The sequence below is a fragment of the Myotis myotis genome, unplaced genomic scaffold, assembly GCF_014108235.1.
Source record: "Myotis myotis isolate mMyoMyo1 unplaced genomic scaffold, mMyoMyo1.p scaffold_m19_p_17, whole genome shotgun sequence".
In the NCBI taxonomy this organism is placed as follows: Eukaryota; Metazoa; Chordata; class Mammalia; order Chiroptera; family Vespertilionidae; genus Myotis; species Myotis myotis.
The window spans coordinates 9,285,786-9,304,140 of NW_023416321.1; the positions used below are offsets into that span (position 1 = coordinate 9,285,786).

Sequence of the window (18,355 nt, forward strand, 5' to 3'; positions counted from 1 at the left end):
TGTCAGCCACTTTACCTATATTACCTCATTCAATCCAAAACCATTTTGAGGGTTTCTTTCAGGGACAAGAAAACGGAGGCCAAAAAACAATGAACTTGGCCAGATCACATAGTGAACAAGGGGTAGGGCTGAAATCTGCGCTTCAGCAAGGCTGGTCAGGGCCCAGGCATGCAGCCTACCTCCCCGTGTGCCCAGGCACCTCCCCACACTGAGTCTTCTCTTTTCCGGTCCAGCTCCCCACCAGCCTTTGTCAGTACATCCAGTGTGACCTGGTGATGGAGTCTGATGTTCATTCAGACCAGCAAATGGGGAGCAGGGGGAGTCAGAGGGGAAGCAGTCACCTGCCCAGGAGCACACAGGTTTGCAGGTTGGAGGAATGACCCTGGCCATCGTAGGGTTTAGGACCAGGAGTCCAGTACCCCTTCCTGTCAGACATAGAGAACTGACGGCTATGACAGGCCCTGCCCCAAACCAAACACTCCGTGCGCCCTCCAACTATTAAGCTGAACATCTCAGGGCCAGAGAGATGAAAAAAGGAATAGGCCTCTTTAATCTAATCTGTAGTCTTTTCCCATGTGCCCACTGCCCAGCACTGTCCCCTTGGAACTCTGGGAGAAGAAGGGAGGGAGAGAGGGCAAGAGAGAAGCCAGAGGACTGGGGGCCCCCAGTGGCCCCCGTTAAGCGGTGGAAGGCATTGGTGACAGGGTGTGGGTGAGCTTTCCTTTTCTTTCTAGGTTTGGCTCAGGCACTCCTGGCACAGATAACACAGTAATGCACTTCTCGGCTGCCTTCCCAAGACTCCAATCCCGGCTGCTTCCACAGGGTTAGATGATCGAATTCTGTGGTTTTCCATACACTGTCAGTCATTCAGTCAGTCAACAAACAGCACTGCTCTGGCCAGGCTCTGTGGATACCGAGATAAACAGGACACCTCTGGGCCTGCCTGGAATGAGGTCAAGAGCAAGGTCAATTCCTTAGCTCTGCCACCAGCTGTGTGCCATGGGAAAGCCATGTAATCTTTTTGTGCCAATTTCTTTGTCTGGATGATGATAATGTACCTACCTAGAGTGGTAAGCACTTCGGAAGTAGTTGTTATTATTATTATTTTTCTTGCCCTCAAATAATGCCAGTCTGGTCGGGGAGACTGACTTGTAGCCTGACGGTCACAATGCCAGGGGCAGAGCTAGGCCCGGTGAACCCTGGGAGGCCAGGGGAGGGGCTGCTCCCTGGCCTGCACTTCACAAACATTTATGGAGAATCACTCTGTGCCAGGCACTGTGCTGGCCACTGGGGACACAGAGATGAACGGGACACATTGTCCACTCATCCTTGTCCCCTCCGCCCTCCCTTCTCCCTCCTGGGCCTGGTCCCAGAACCCAGCACCGAGGGGGACACTAAGGACAGAACCAACTGTGCATGGAAAGGCATGGCCTGGGGGCCGGCAATCAGAATACCTGGGTTCATGTCCACCACTCACAGGCCACCTGACGTTGGGCACTCTCTGACCTCAGTTTCCCCACTGGAGCAGGAGGGAGTTAGACAAGAAGACCCCTCTGGTCCTGACCCACACTGACAGCTGATGAATATGCTCCACCCCCATAGGGCCCCAAAGTCCAGTCCCAAGGCCACCCCAGCCTGCTGTCCCACCGAGGCAGTGGGGAGAAGATGCCTGCCTGGCACAAACTGGCACTGCCCTGCTGATGAGCTGGCACCATTTCACGTGGAACAGGGGGCCTGGATCTGAAGGCGGGTTGTTGGAAGGGGAGGGGGTGCTAGGGGCAAGGCAGAGCCAGCTCCCACAGGCCCTATTCATGGCTCTCTCTGGGGAGGGAGAGAGAGCAGGATAATTAAGCACAGGCTTTATCCAAATCCCTGACCAAGCCAATATCTCACCTTTGAACCAGCAGACCCGGGCTAATGTCCCTTTGGAAGGAAAACACCAATGAACCGAACCACGACCAAGTCTATGGGCTGGCATGGGCCTGGCGGTTGGAGGGTAAATGAGCTGATTCCGCACCCACCACCCATGGACACCTGAGGCCTGGCCACCCTGAGGCCTCTTGTGCCCATCCCTGTCCCAACTGAAAGAAAAACCACCAGGCTCCAATCTAGCAAGAGGTTGACCTTGATCTTGGACTGTGTCCAAGATGGACCCAGCTTTGGGGTGCGAATGACAGCAGGACAAGGCAGGTCCTGAGACGAGGGATAGCAGAGTGAGAGGATGGACTCCAGCCGGATTGCCGGGACCCTACCGCGGCTCTGCCACCCATTAGTGATGTGATTTTATTCAAGCTATTAGCTCTGTGTGCCTCAGTGCCCTCAACTGTAAAATGGGAAGGATGGTACCCACACCTCATAGTTGTGTTGTGAAAATTAAATGAGGTCGTTTATATAAATCCTGGCCCATGTCTTAGCTGTCAGCTGTACTATGAAACTCCCCCTTCTTAAAAACACATGTTTGGGGGCACTAATGTATATGCTCGTTTGACTATATTTGATCCCCTATGAATCCCTCTGTATTTCTGCACTGGAATCCACCTCCACCGGCATCTACCAGACCCGCTATAGTGGAGGAAAGTTCCCGGCATGATGCTCCTGGCTAGCCTGGGATGCTGCAGCTCTTAAGCCTCTCCCTGGAAGTTCTCCCCAAGAGCTAACTGCAATCCCTCCTATTGTAACTGATTCCATTCTCTTCCTTTGTACTCTCTTAACCATGCACATCATGAAATCCTTCTAAGAATCCCTGCAATGAGGGTGAAGCAATAAATGCCTCTGCCCACTCCTGCACTGCCCTGTTCTGTACCGACACCTGCCCTCACCCCCACTCCCATTCATGCCAAAAATGCTGGCCTCCTGCTCCCCTTTCCCATGAGCTCAGGGTCAGCCTGAGGAGGGAGCACAGACTCCATCCAGGCTGCCCAGACACAGGGCCTATTCCCCAGGCCCAGACCCTCTCTGCTTGGACTGGGATCCTCAAAAGCCTGCCCCATTCCCCATGGTGTCCGAAAGCCACCTTCCTCATAACGCTCTCCTCCGAAAAGTTTTCATCTTGTGACTCCCATCAAGAGACTGGGGGGCCTGGGACGCAGAAACTGGGAACTCCTAGCCCCTTGGGGGTGGACCCAACCACCATGTGAGCAAGTGGAAGAGGCTGAGGTTGGGAACCTTTGAGTTATGTTTGGAGGTGAAATGAGGTTATGGAGTCGAGATTCACATCGAATGCCAGTGAGCACAGCATCTCAGCGAGAGAGCGGCCACTTTTGGGAATGGGACTGTTGCCCTGGCAGAGGGGGAGAACCTGGAATCAAAGCCATCCACCCCAAGCTAGGCACAGGGGAAGGGTGGGGGTGAGATGGTAGAGGAGAGAGATGAAGTATGTGTTGGTGGTGGTGGTGGTGGTGGTGGAGTGTAATCCAAGGGACTCGGGCTTAATGACCTCCACCCCCACCCCCTGTCCATCCTGAATTTCAAGTTTGTAATTAGGAGCACTTTGGCTGAGCAGCGGAGGGGGAGTCCGGGAGAAGTGAGCACTCATCCCTCCAGCTCCCGAGACACTCACAGTCTCGGGGTTTGCAAAGTGCTAGACCCCAGCTTCCCTCTGGGGGGGGGGGGAGGGCTGGGAGGAGCACCCCAGCGGCCCCCAGACCTGTCAGAGGAGGAAGAGGCCTCAGCCCAGACCTTGACCCCAACATAGACCCCCAGGGAACTTCCTTTCCAAGCCCAGGGAACAGAAGGGCCTGACAGTGTTCGATCCTTCAGCTCGGGAAGGGGGGCAGTGCATGTGTGGGTGCCCCGGCGGGACCCGGCAGCCAGGCTCGGCAGGAGGGGGCTGACCCGATGGGGCCCGGAGGCCCCTGCCGGCCCCTCCCCACCCTCAGCAGCTGGCAGATGAAAGAACCCAAGCAAAGCAGCCCAGCGCTGAGTAATCCCCTGGCACCCCGCGACCAGACCCACCCACGGCCAGTCCGAGGGGAGCAGGGGTCCCGAACCCATTCTCTTCCTCGGGACCTCGGGCCGGGGGCGCGGCGGACTCGCGCCAGGCAGTTCGCTGCGCCGTCCGGCCCGGCAGGGGGCGAGTGTGGCGCGGGGAGGGGGTGTCCGGCCGCCGCGGTCAAGGACGTCCCGCTCCGGGAACTCCCTCCCCCACCCCCTCTCCCTCCAGCTGTGCCGGGGCCTCGCCAACGGAAAACGAAAACTCGGGCAGAGGAAGCAGCGGCGGGCGCCCCGCCTGAAAAACCCGGACAAAAGGCGCGGACCTCCCGCCCCCGCCGGCCAGTCGCCGGGGTCCGGGCACGGCCGCCCCGGCCCGTGCCCCCTGCCCTGGCCGCCCCGGGAGTCCCGGCCCCCGGCCTACCGTCCTGCCCCACCTCCTGCCCAGGGCAACTCTCGCTCTGCCCCCCGCCCCCTCCGCCCCCGGCCCCCCGCCGGCCGGCATCCCCCGCAGCCGTGCCCGCCGTGCGCCCTGCGTTGTGCCCGCCGAGCAGGGGCGCCGCGACCCGGGCCCACCGCCAGCGCCCGGCAGTGCCGGGACCACCCCTCCCCTGGCCGAGCGCCTCACCTGGGGGGGCCGGGGCTCCGAGCGGGGCGGGATCCCGACCAGGCAGAAAGCGACTCCATTCATCGGGCGGCAGCGGCGACTCTGCGGCCGGGGCGCAGTTGGGGGCGCGCGGGCTGGGACCCGAGAGGGGCGGGGCCGCCCCTGAGCCCCGCCCCCTGAGCTCCCGACGGGGCGCACGCGCCGCCTCCCGCAGGGCGCTGCACGGGGAGAGGGGGCGCCGGCAGGTCCGCTCTGGCCGCCGAGCTGGAGGGCAGAGCGCCGCCCGGGCCAGGGCGATGGTCTCCGGGGGACCGTCCGGGCCAGCCTCCCGGGGACCGGCCCCAACAGACGGTGATCCGGGCCGGCCCGGGAAAGGGGACGAGGGCACAGAACCCAGAACTGGCACATGGAGGGGGCGTGAGCGAGGCACGAAGGGAAAGGGAAGCGGAGAGAAACGCAGCTGGACAGAGACGTCAGGAGCAGGGACAGGGAAAGCCTGAGAGAGGCCGGACGGCCAGAGACAGAGATGGAAGACCTGGGGTGGACGGGAGGGAAAGACGGAAACAAGCTTAGGGAACTTTCCATCCCGAGACTCAAGGAGGCTGAGACCAGGGCAGAGATGGCGATGCCCGCGTGGGCAAGGGTTCCGGAGGGGAACCTGCAGGGGCTCCCCTCGGTCTCACACCCCCTCCCAAGTCAGAGTCTCGCCCAGGACCTTACAGAGGCCGGAACGGAGGCTGGAGGAGAGAGGCTGGCAGGCACCCCAGCCCTCGGACTCCCACGCAGCCAGCCTGCGGCTCAGACCTCTTGGCAGCTCAGAGACCTTCCCCACAGCAGGCAGCCTGAGAGCAGAGACCCCCCAGGCCTCCCAGGCACAAGCGACCCTGCTTCGCTCTGCGTTGGGCCCGGAGAGCCACTGGGGTTCTGAGCCCGTTCCTCCTGCTTCTGCCCCCCAAGCAGCACCCCTCTAGCCCATCCAGGAGGGCTCAGTCCCTCGGTCCCTCATTTCTGAGGGGCTGTTTTCTCTGCGGTCGAGGATCCTTCCTACCTCCCACTTCCTCCAGCCCATGCTCACCTCTTCCCCATGCCCTTTACAGACTATGAAGAAAGGGAGAGCCCACAGGTAGATGGGAATATGACTTGGATGAGGCCGGCGAGGAGAGTGGGAAGGCCAACTCTGCATCCTTTGGGATCACCCACTCCTTCTGGGACAAGACTCATACAGCCTCCACCTTGACTCCTGAGAGCGGATCAGCCCCAAGCCCCCCCCCCCCCTTCACCTCTGATGGGGATCAAGCCCATCCTCGCTCCTGTGAACCTGAGGGAGGAGACACTGACTTGCTTTTAAATCTTATGTTTCATTTCATTTATTTTAAATCCCCTAGAGCAGCGGTTCTCAACCTGTGGGCCGCGACCCCTTTGGGGGTCGAACGACCCTTTCACAGGGGTCGCCTAAGACCATCGGAAAACACATATATAATTACATATTGTTTTTGTGATTAATCACGATGCTTTCATTATGTTCAATTTGTAACAATGAAATTGGGGGTCACCCCAACACGAGGAGCTGTGTTAAAGGGCCGCGGCCTTAGGAAGGTTGAGAACCGCTGCCTTAGAAGTCAATGGAACGGTGCTCTTCTAATGACAGGGGGCAGTCATGACTCCTCTTCCTTCCCCACCGCTCTTCATCGAGGTCACGTGCGGCCAGAATTATCCACACACCGCCCCCCTCCTGAGAAGTCCTTCCTACTATCTGACTGTAATCCATCACACTGTATTTTTTTTGCTTCATCTTCACCCGGGTTCCTGTCTCTGATTCTTTCCGCCCTGCAGCTCCAGTGGCCCAAAGCTTGCTGCCACCCTGGCTCAGGGGACCGTTCCTCTCTAAACTAATGGGCTGTCCGTGTAAAGGGGGAAGCCCTGGCATCTGAGATCCAGACTGAACTGAGGCTGTGGGGGAGGGGAGGAGCGTAGTGGCCCCTGGGGTGCCCCTGGCTCACTTTTTCCAGAGCCTGATACCCTCAGACACTGCAGGAGGCGGTGAGAGGAAATGAGCTCACACTGGCCGGCAGGCAGTTTCTCCCTCCACAATGCACGGCCCTCACCTCCCCCACTTCCCAGAAAGTGTGCTCTGCCCCCACCCTGCTGCCCTTCCCACCTCTTCCTGCACCTTGACCCGCACCCCCATCCTGTCCCAGCCCTCCCCATTCATCTTCTCTAGTACCTCTTCCTCCCATCCGTCCTCTCCATCCTGGCTCCCCAGCCCCTGACTCCCGCATCTCACTCCCTGCATCCCACCATCCACCCCCCAAAGCTACTGTCTTCCTGGCATGCTCTTTTTCTGGGGTTTCAGGCAGTAAAGCCCAACAGGGGTGGAGGGTTCCTTCACTAAGGGTCTTCCTTATACTCTTTCTAAACTCCCCTCCCAACCCAAGCACCTTTCTTCATTCACAAATGTTTAGTGGGAGCCCTAACGCATGAGGAAATGGGGGAGTGGAGGTGGTGCCTTGGGATCTAGAGACAAGCCTAGCTCCTTCCCTTGAGGGGGCTGGGTCTCACCAATCCTGACTCTAGTGCAGGGGTGGGCAAACTTTTTGACTCGAGGGCCACAATGGGTTCTTAAACTGGACCGGAGGGCCGGAACAAAAGCATGGATGGAGTGTTTGTGTGAACTAATATAAATTCAAAGTAAACATCATTACATAAAAGGGTACGGTCTTTTTTTTTTTTAGTTTTATTCATTTCAAACGGGCCGGATTCGGCCTGCGGGCCGTAGTTTGCCCATGGCTGCTCTAGTGTGAGATCCCAGAAAAGGAGCAAGGCAAGGCTGAAGAAGCAGAGGAAGGCTCCCAGGAGGAGGTGGCCTTGAGTTCATGGATGGCGTGTGGGCAGGAGGGGGAATGGCGGGGAAGCACTCCCGGGAGAAGGACTATCATGGACAAAGGCAGGGAAGCAGGAGGGAGCCGACTAGGGTGTAGGTGTGGCTGGAGCCAAGCAGAGGGCATGTGGACAGGAAGCATGGAGGGATGAGGAAGGAAACACCGGTGGGGATATGACCCTGGAGTGACTGGGCCCGAGGCACTTCGATTTTAGCCTGGCTTGGAGCAGGGATTCAACAGAAGATGTGCCATGGCCACTGTGGCTTGATGCTGGGGGGGGACGGGAGGGGGGGTGCAGAGGCTGCAAGGAGGTAGGGGATTGCTCCAGAGCATGGAGCAATAAACATCAGAGGCCCTGGGACTTGGTGACCAACTGGGTGTTGGGGAAAGGAAATAGAAGAGTCTAGAACAACTCCAAAGTTTCTGTTTCAAGAGTTCTCAGGGAGCCGAAACCGGTTTGGCTCAGTGGATAGAGCGTCGGCCTGCGGACTGAAAGGTCCCGGGTTCGATTCCGGTCAAGGGCATGTACCTGGGTTGCGGGCATATCCCCAATAGGAGATGTGCAGGAGGCAGCTGATCGATGTTTCTCTCTCATCGATGTTTCTAACTCTCTCTATCTCTCTCCCTTCCTCTCTGTAAAAAATCAATAAAATATATTTAAAAAAAAAAAAAAAGAAGAGTTCTCAGGGAGAGGAGACGTGCCCTATGCTAACTCTTTTGTATGTATTATTCAAATGTAGCCCTACAAAGGGGCTGTGAAATAGATATTATAATCCTCACTTTCTGGATAAGGAAACGGAGGCCCAGAGGGCTCGAATGTCTTACCCAAGGCCACTCAGGATTTGAACCCAGGCATTTGGGCTCCAGAGTCCGCAGCCTTAACCTTAAGGCTGTGCGGAGTGGTGATCGGCAGCTTAAGCCCTGCATCCATTTCCCTGAAGGGAGGCCTGCATTAGAGACATGGATTGATTCATTGGGAGGCCAGGAGTGTGGTTCAGATTCCCCAGAGACAAAGCGGAGGGGAGACAGGTGTGGGACAGGAGCCTGGGAGCACCCACCCGTGGTGGCAGGTCAGAGAGGAAGAGGCAGCCAGGAAACCCGGGAAGGCTGGAGGAAGTGGCACTGTGCTGGGCAGAGAAGGGCACATTCGGGGTGCGGTGGGGGCAGAGGCCAGATCGTGCTGTGAGGAAGAGCATCAGGGGTGAGGTCATGAAATCGTACCTGCTGAGAGAATTAGCAGGAGAGGGTGGGAGGGGGTGGCACAGGTGAGCCATGGGGGAGGCACGTCTCCATTTGGGTAGGGGAGACTTGAGCAGGCACCGAGGGAGAGAGAACCTGAATGGAATGTTGGAAAAAGAACCAACACATCTTGCCAGGGCCAGGTAGGGCTAGAAGGGAAGCAGCGGGGAAGGTCAGGGAGTCCCCAGACCAGACCATCCCGGGGCAGGATCAGGCTTGGCCCAGGAGCTCGCAAGGTGCTGTGTGGTGTCATCAGGGAGCACTGAGTCCCAAGACGTGGGTTCAGGGCCCCTCCTGCCCACCCGGTAGCTGTAAGTCTTTGAGGAAAAGAACATTCTCGGAGCCTCAGATCGCCCTCTGTACGATTAAGGCCGTTTCCACCTGCCTCCGATTTGATTTGTGTTCAAAGCAAGCTCTGAGCCCAAAAGGAAAAACAGGGTGGGAAGGCGGGTTACAGGACAGGTGGCCGTAAACCTGGCCACAGCCTTTGGCCCTCCCACTGGAGGTAAAAGAGCTCCCCCTGGTGGAGGAGGGCAAGAGGGCAGGCCTAAAGGGGAATGCTGAAGCCTCCAGACCTGACCTCTTCTTGGGTCTCTGGCTTTCAGCCACCAGAGTCTCTGCTTGTCCCCCAAAAGCAACCCAGCCTCACCTAAATTTTCATCTCCAAAGCAGGTGGGGGCTCAATTCATTCAAGTAAAAAAAAAAAATTTGTCCTAGCGGGTTTGGCTCAGAGGATAGAGTGTCGGCCCATGGACGGAACGGTCCCAGGTTCGATTCCGGTCAAAGGCACGCACCTCGGTTGCAGGTTCCCTAGCCCTGGTCGGGGTGCATGTAGGAGCAACCAATCAATGTGTCTCTCTCACATCGATGTTTCTCTCTGTCTCTCCCTCTCCCTTCCACTCTCTCTAGAAATAAATGGGAAAATATCCTCAGGTGAGGATAAACAACAACAAAGGCATTTATCGAGCATTGACTATATGCAAATGGCTGTGTGGGGTGGTGGGCACAGCTCAATGAACCAGTGGATATGCCTCCCTGCAAGGAACTCTTATTCCAGGAAAGGGCAACAGACACAGAAAAGGATGGCTGGGATGATGGTGTGAGGGTGGTGTGAGCAGCGCCTTGTGCAAAACAAGGGGGAGCCTCCATACTGAGAGGGGAAGGGAGGGGTGTGGGAGGCAGTGTTTGCCCGAGTCCATGAAGGCAGAGGAAGGAGGCCTGAAGACTGAGAGCTGGGGAGGGGTGGGCCCAGGCCCTGGCAGAAGCGCCAGGCATCCCATAGAGTGAACCTCATTGAGCATCTGTAATGGCATAGGGTGTGGCCAGTCCCCACCCTCACCCGTGCTTCCAGGTCCCTGAGGAATCTGGGTAAGAGAAGCCCCATGTCAGGGCGGAGGGTGGATGACAGATGTCCCAGCCCTGCTATTGTCCACTGGCAGCCCTGCAGGGAAACCACGTCGGGGAACCTGTGTCATGGGCCGGGGAGACATGGCTGTGGCCTGGGGTCTCAGCCCTGCAGCCACCTGGCCACGGAAGAGCCGGTGGCCTGGAATGTGTGCGAGGGTGTGTAAGGGTAACCCAACAGATGACGCATAAGGACCGGGACATCACCTCGCAGGAGCTTGAAAACACCAAGATGGCGGGGGAAGGAATTGAAATGTGTTGAGTACCTGCTGTGCACCAAGCTCTTTACAAACCCGAGTTCAGTTACTGCCCGTGACAACACCGTCAGGTGGTATTGTTTGCCCGCCACCTAAAGGAGGGGAGAAGTGTGGGGAGACTAAAGAGAGCTAGAGAGTTCTGAACGCTGTCTCCGTGTAAAACATTCTTCGCCGACTCCGTCCACACCTTTGGGAACCCTTGGACCCCCAGGGCTGGACCCTGGCAGAGAAGTAACTTGCTGACGTCTAATGTTCAGCTCTTCCTCCTTCTACAAAGCATGACCCCCACACAGCAGGGCCAGGTGCTCCCTTCCAGCTCCAAGATGCTAAATTCCATGGTTCCGTGTGAGGGCTTTTTCATTCTCCCAGCAAATGACCTACAACCCTGCTTTCTACACAGGCCCCAGACCAGCCGTGGGGGCAAACTACGGCCCGCGGGCCGGATCCGGCCCGTTTGAAATGAATAAAACTAAAAAAAAAAAAGACCGTACCCTTTTATGTAATGATGTTTACTTTGAATTTATATTAGTTCACACAAACACTCCATCCATGCTTTTGTTCCGGCCCTCCGGTCCAGTTTAAGAACCCATTGTGGCCCTCGAGTCAAAAAGTTTGCCCACCCCTGCCCCAGACCCTGCCTAGCCCCACCTGGCCGCTGCACGCAGGACAGGCCTGCTCATGCTCCTCCATGGTGGGGGCGGCGGAGAAAGGGGGGGGAGGGGAGAGGAGGGAAGTGTAGAGGAAGGGAAGAGAAGGAGAAGGGACAGGAGCAGAGGGGAGGGGTGAAAGGAAGCGGGGAAGGGTGGCTCCCACCTCCCCCTGGACGCTCTGGAAATCCCCGGCAGCTGCTCCCCTCGCCTCTGTCTGGCCCCCAGCCAGCCTTGGGTGGGAGCGAGGGGCATTAGATGGAGAGGACAGAGAGGCCTGGCACTTACCACAGGGGGGCAAGCCCACCCCCACCCCACACACACCCCAGGGCAATTCCAGCCCCTGTGAGAGATTCCAGGCATGCTCCCCTTTAAGGAAGCCCTACATGCCAAAACCCACACATACCAAACAGGCACATCAGGGTGGCGCTTGCACTATAAAAGGATTCTTTGCTTTACGAGAAGGCTCAGCACATGGGAAACTTAAAATAGGAGCTTCCCCGGTGCCGAGAAAGCAGCTCTGATTTCAGAAGCACCCCACACACTCCCTGCTCCCGCACATCCAGAGAGCTGGCAGTGCCCTTGGGGCTGGCAGGGCTGGGGCTGCCTTAAGGCGCCGACATCAGCCTGGGCACCTCCTCTGTGCTCTGTGCTGATCATCAGAATCCCCCTCGGGTGGAGGGACAGGCTGGCCGCAGTGCTCCTCCGCAGAGGTGCCCTCGGACACGTAGAAAGGACCCGGAAAGCCGCCGCTCAGCACAGCTGGAAGGGGTTTCACGGCAGCCCCCAGAGGGCAGAAGCCTAGGCCTCCCAGCGGCCCTGTGACCGGGCCAGAGCAGGGGCCCAATGTCCCGACCCTCGTCCTGCTCTCTCCTCCCTCCGACGATGCCAGAGAACAGGGGAGACGGGCTCTGTGCTCTGGTAAAGGGGGAGCCGCCGGCCCCCAGAGGAAGTACAGAAGGTTGAGGGAGGTGACCAGGGCGGCTTTGAGGAGCAACGCAGGCCAGGCTGCGCCCCCAGTGAGATGCATTTAGGGTGATGGAGGCAGGAAGCCTTGGTGGCCCCTAGCCCCCCTTTTGTTATTGAGGCGGATTTCACATTCTATTAAATTAACTCTTTTCAATTGAGCAATTCAGTGGCATTTAGTCGTTCCCTCCCCTCCAATACTGTCCTGCGCTCAGAGTGGAGTTGAGGATGGAGTCAGTAATAACAACGGCAGATAATGGTGAATTGAGTCCCCTTCCCCCTGCCAGGCCTGGCGCCCCCGGGAGCTGCCACTGGCCATTTAAATTAACAACCAAGATGCCAAACAGGCCTGGAGACCAGCCCAGCCCACAATCCCACCCCACACGTCACTGGGAACCCAGGGCAGGTGCCCGACCACTCCATCCTCCCTCCGTGTCCCTCTCCAACGCACAACTTAGGACCAGCCTACCCCCAGGCTCCACCTCTCCCTCCCCTCTCCCTCCAGCCCTCCTCATGCCCCTTCTTACCACCATCACAGACAGCCCATGACCCCCTCTCTCTGCCACAGAGTCAGGGGGCCAGCTCAGTCTGAAGGGTGGGGTGTCTCAGAGTCCAGGGCCCCAGGCCACTGCTATAGGCAGAGCAGCCCCCAAGGGGCCTGGGAGTGTGCACAAGCCCAGCTCTCACAGGCAGTCACTCCCAGGAACAGAAAACAGCGCCACTCCAGGCCCCACCCCAGACCTTGCGCACCAAGTCGGGTTAGGAAGGAAGCGAGGCAGCCCCGAGCAGCCCTCCCTTGGCCCCTCGGAGCAGCAGGTGAGGACAGAGCCCTCCCCTCTTAAGGAAACTGGCCCGCTCACCCAGGGTTGGCTGAGCTTGGTGGAGAGGACCAGGAGCTCTGACCTGCCCCATTCTGATGGGGCCTGTGTGAAAAGGACAGCGCCCCCAGCCTGGCTGGGGTGCAGGTCTGTATTTGGGGGGGGGCATAGAGAGAAGCTGCCCAGCCCACCCAAGCCCATCTTTTCTTGCCAAGAAGGGACCAGCAGCTGCTGCTGTAACTGGGAGCGGACGGGAGCCCGGCTGAGAGAACGCCTGATGCGCAGGGGGCAGAGGAGACAGCTGTATCTTGGGGTCCCACCGGGTGGTAGTGTGTGCCTGGGAGAGCCACCCCGCCTCCTGTCACTCCTTCATTCTGCAGAGCCTGCAGCCCCCTCAGGCCTAGGATCCACGCAGCGCTGGGACCCTACGGAGTGGGAAGGGGGCTTCCTTCTGCAGCGGGGTGAGGAGAGGCGGGGTGCTCCCTCCTGCACACCTCCCTGTGTGTCGGCGGTGGGGGGCACTCCGTATGCGCGCGCGCGCGCTCGTGTGTGTGTGTGTGTGTGTGTGTGTGTGTGTGAGTGTCTGTGAGTGTGTGCACACCAAACCAGCCCCATTCCTCCCCCAGAGCCTCGGCCCCGCCCGCCTGGGGACCCCACCCCTCCCGCGGTGGCTGCGATCCCTCCCTCGGGCGCTCACCTTGTCCTTCGGTGCCCCAACCCCTGCCTCCCGCCCCGCGCCCACTCACCTGCTCCATGCTGCGGCCAGCTACGCCGTTTTCGCAGCGCCAGCCCCGGGGGGCGCTGGGGGCGGCGGCCCCTCCATGCGCCAGGGCCGCGCAGCACCTCCGAGCCCCAGCAGCCCGGGTGTCAGCGCCCAGACCCCCGCCCCGCCCCGCAGGCTCCGCCCCTTCCCTCCCCGGTCCTCCCCGCACGCGGCCGAGGCCCCGCGCTCACACCCGCGCGCGCGCGTGCACCCTCAATCACACGCGTACACAATGCACACACACTCCTCCACATTCAAGGGCTCATCCCTGCCAGCACCCCCTGCTCTGCCTGTCCTGGGGGCACTGTCATTCCAGAGGAGACACCTTCCCAGGGAAGCCCCGCTCCTCATCCCTGAGGTTTATCAGAATCAGATGGCCCCCAGCCCTCATCGCACAGGGGGCCGCGGAGGGGCTTGCCCAGGTCACACAGCAGCTTCATGACAGAGCGGACCCCGCGGCCCCGGCCCAGCACACCGTCTCCCAGGCTGATGCCCCACCTCAGGGGTGGCCTGGCACTCAGGGAGACACCGCGTGGCCCCCACCAGGGTGAGTGGGGAGTGGACCCTGGGACCCTGTAAGGACAGGACCCAGTGGGGAAGGGCCACCCCTGTGGCCGAGGTCCAGCCTCTATTCAACTGTGTTCTGAGGCCCTGGGCTGGGTGTGGGGAACAGCACCGAGATTCCTGCCGCCCACCATGCGCATGGCATGTGCCAACAGGACGGCTGAAGTGTTTGTCCACCACCAGAGAAGGGGCATCTGAAGCCCAGATACCATCTGAGAACCGTGTGGGCTGTGAAGCCACCCACTCTGGTGAAGAGCAGGGAGGTGGCAAAAAGACTGCCTCCTCCTCCCGGTCCCCACCTCCATCAGGCCTGGCTCCTGACTGCCCACTACTGCCCACTGCTCTCTGTCCTGCCCCTGACAGGGCAGGGCCCAACCGAGGGGGCATCACATGAGCAGGCATGTGAGAGGCGGGCATGCTGCCCAGGGCAGTAGGGTGGAGTCCTGAGTGGACAGGGGTGGGAATCAACCTGCCCTGAGGCAGGCGGTGGGGATGTGGGCATCAGTGTTCGGGGGCTGACTGCCCAACCCCTCTAGGCTGGTGCCCAGGCTGGCATGAAGAGGGTTTCACCACTTCTCGCTGTGCCCTGGCCTCCATTAGGCACCAGAGGATGAGGGGGCAGGGGGCAGGAAGCTGAGATGGGAGTTAAGATCCGCAGTGGGCCCGGACAAAGGGGGCTTTATAGGCTGGGTGTGGGGGGCGTGCTGGGGGCAGGGAGGCAGGAATGCAGGCTGGGAGGCCCTGAGCTCCCCAGCAGCCCAGTTTGGGGCTAAGATTGGACTCCCCTTACCCTTCCATGCTTTGGCCCTTCGGGATATTTGCTGCTTTGCTCCTGGGACTGCAGCCAGGAGACCTGGCAGCCCTGCACCCCTGGCCACCCCTCCTGTCAGGGATCTGGTGGACACTGCCCATGCACTCCGCGTCTTCCCAGCCCAGCAAGCTGCAGCTTCTCTTGGCTTCCCTGCCATGCCCTCTCGGCGGCCTCGTGGCCCCTGTCTGTTATCCAAGTGAGTGCCCTGCTGGCTGCCTGGGGAGGGGAAGGACAGACTTGGGTGGGGTCATAAGGCTATAGGGTCAATGGGGCCCTTTGTCCCTTCAGACGGGAGACAGAGAAGAGTGTCAGCCAGCAAGCGTGTCCTTCGGACCATGGTGGTGGTGGAAGGCAGGCTCCGTTCTTCCCATTGGCTTCCCTCTGGTTTCTTGCAGAGCTGAGCAGCCACTGGGAAAGGAAAAACGAGGAGGAGGTGGCCTGGGTGGCAGCCGCCGCCCATGCTGGGTTCTGAAACAGCTGCTGCTTGGCCAGGCCTGAGGTCTGGAGCTGAGCTTTGAAAGGCTGAGAATGGTCTGTCCCCAGAGATGCTGAGCTCCCCTGAGGACTCAGCTCCTGCCAGCCAGAGCCCAGAGCCCAGACTGTAAACCCAAAGCTGGTTTGTCAGCACTGCAGGGACATCACAGGCAGAGTCCCTGTGAAAGGAAGAGACGCACTGTACTGCCCTCCCTCTCTGCCCCAGCCTGCAGGGTCCGCATGTGCCACCCCCCGGTCTTCCCTGGCTGCCTGGATCCCCACAAAAGCTCCTGCTCTTTGTTTTCTTTTTCTACACCCCACCTGGGCCGGAACCTTCAGCAACAGCCTTACCTCAGAGGGGCAGCCGTGGGGAGTAGGGGTGGAGGCAGGGCTCAGCCCAGGCCATTTGATATGTATCTTATTTCATTTCCTTCATAAAATTAAAAGAGGACAGTCTTGTCTCTTGATGAGTATCTTTAGGCAAAAACCTCCTTTTTAGGGGTAAAAAAAAAATGTCCAAGTCTGGTCGGCATTGTGTTTTCCAACCGTCTCTTTGAGGACTTGAGGTCACACTGGAGGGAGACAAGCCAAGATTCCAAGCTCAGGTCTGCCATCCAGTAGCAGAGCAGATGAGTTCCAGCTTCCTCACCCATAAACCAGGAATGATCATAGCACCCCCTCACGGGGCTGATGAGAGATTAAGTGAGATGCGAATATAAAATGCTTGGTCCTCTGGCCAAGCACATAAGTACTCAATAGAAGTACTTTGCACACAAAGCGGAATTGCTTCATCTTATGCTGATTATTATTAGCTTCAGTTTAGCAGGTGATAATTTCTGACCTTGTCCCCAAATTCTGGAGGCCATACCCTGCCTACAACCAGGTGTTCCTTGTGGCAGAAGCACCTGCCCTCAACTGAGTGGGGAACAGAGATGAGGACAGGCGCCTTCTAGCCTGTGCTGATCCCAGCCCCCAGCCTCCTTCCCTTTGCCTCTGCAGCCTGTAGCCTCTGGGGCTCCCTGAGGAGCAGGAGAAGGTGGAAAGGGAGCTGACAGCCTCAGGGTAAGGCAGCTGGTTCCTGGGGTGCCATGGGCCTGAGAAGGGAGGAAGGAGGAGGATTACCCAGGAGGGAGTGGAAGGGGATGAGAGGGAAGGAGGGTGTCGGGCAGCAGGCCCCACTCCTCCACCTGCTGCTCTGCAAACAAAGCCAAGGATGATGCAATCCTGGCTGCTGCAGCTGAGGCTGAAGGCATAGAGGAAGAGTGGGTGTCCAGGGTGGGGAGGGCAGTGGGCACAGGGCAGACACGAGGGGCCTGTGACACCTGACCCTCAATTCCCAGCCCAATATGTGGCTCCTTCATGTGGCTCCTGGCCTACTCCTGAAGCCCCTCCCCCAGGGGCAGACCCCCCCCCCCCCAAAGTCACAGCTGGAGTAGGACATGATGCAACTAGGACATCATCCCGGCAGCCTCCTCCCCTTGGGGGAGGGCGATGATGAGAGACCCAGACACCGAGTTGCCTCAGAGGCCCCAGCTGGGCCCGTCAGCAGCAGACCTGGGGTTGCAGTTCTCTGTCCCTCCTTCCTCTCATCCTGGAGATGAAGGGCAAAAATCCTCTGCAGAAGGTGGGAGGGGAAGGCTCAGGACAACCCTAACCCAGGGCCTGCACAGAATAGTACATGTTTATAGAATTACCTACAACCCAAGCCAGACACTGAGACAGGTCTGGAGCCCCAGTGCCAGGAAGCCCTGGCATCGCCCCGGGCACGGATACCATCAGCAGCCATCAAGCCCGTGCGGGTGAGGGTAGACCTGAGAGGGTGTCTGCCTCGGATCCCCACTCTGCCTGGGAGCCAAGAGAACAAAGGCTTCCCCTGCCCTCCACCAGGGGAAGGGACGTGTCCCACACACCAGGGCCATGTGGAGGATGTGTCACAGGCCAGCGTCTCCAAAGGGCCAGGGCATTGAAGGGGGTCAGCAGAAGAGGATGGAGATACTGTGTTCAGGAATATTTAATTAAGCCTAGCCTCACCCCATCACCACCAGACCCGAGGACAGTTGGGTGGCCTATCCCAGAGGAGACCACTAGGTGGCAGGAAAAGCCCAACAATTCATGCAGCCCCACTGGCTCCCACCACCACCCCTCAGCCCTGCTCCCTGCAACCTCTCCTTCCTCTTCCCTCTTCCCTCCTGCTCACCCCTCTCTGCAGACTGAAAAGGCTTGAAGTCTTTTCATTTTCCCTCTGCCTTTGGGAAGGCAAAAAGCTTCCAGTTCTTCTCAAAATGCTGCTAATGATGATAATAAGTAGAGCCTGTGGCTATTTATTGTGCTGAAGAAGTGCCAGGCATTTCACATGCATTATCCTCCTTTACTTACACAGGAGGTAAATAAAAATGCTCTCCCTCTTTTCAAGATGAAACTGACTGAGAAAGCATTAATAGACTGCCCAAGATCACATGACTTGCAAGGGGTGGAGCCAGCACTCAAACCTGGGTCTGCAAATCTGGGCGAGGTCTTCCCCAGGAGTGTTAGCAGTAGGTTGGGGTGGGCAGGAGGCAAAGGACCCATCAGATGCACCTGAGAAGTTGTGTCCACCCTCTTTACCACCTCCTCCCCCACCCCATTCCTTGAGATTCTAGGAAGGTATCTTAGTCTAGGGGAGACTGTGAGGTTTGAAAAGATGGTGCAAGTGACAATCAGGCCCACAAAACCGCTGTCCTGGCTGAGACCACTGCACCCCGCCCTGCTGCCTCTCCCCCAGACTCCACGTGGCATTCTGGGTCCTCCCCTCCCCAGTATTGCCTCCCATGAGAATTCCTATTCCACACTCACAGGACCCTCCCACTGCCACCTTCCCTCCTGTCTTTGACCTACTCCATCGTATCCAGCAAACGTGGATACGATGTGTGCTGGCCCAGTGCTGGGTTGTGGGGTAGGGGGCAGAACAGATGATGAACAAGACCCAGAGACCAGCCCAGCCAGTGTGGCTCAGTAGT

At 58.8% G+C, this 18,355-nt stretch overlaps 1 protein-coding gene across 3 annotated transcripts in view; it reads right to left on the minus strand.

The window, feature by feature from the left end:
* Positions 1-13,517, minus strand: part of ARHGAP23 (Rho GTPase activating protein 23) — a 79,855-nt gene extending 66,338 nt beyond the window's left edge. For 2 of the 3 annotated variants that reach the window (XM_036339182.1, XM_036339178.1), the window contains exon 1: positions 4,559-4,636. In XM_036339182.1, coding sequence (XP_036195075.1) covers positions 4,559-4,621 — 63 coding nt within the window. In that variant the 5' untranslated portion in view covers positions 4,622-4,636. Of the gene's footprint in view, positions 1-4,558; positions 4,637-13,493 lie in introns of those variants that run through there. The other variant, XM_036339181.1, reaches the window with a different exon arrangement.
* Positions 13,518-18,355: the final 4,838 nt, after the last annotated feature.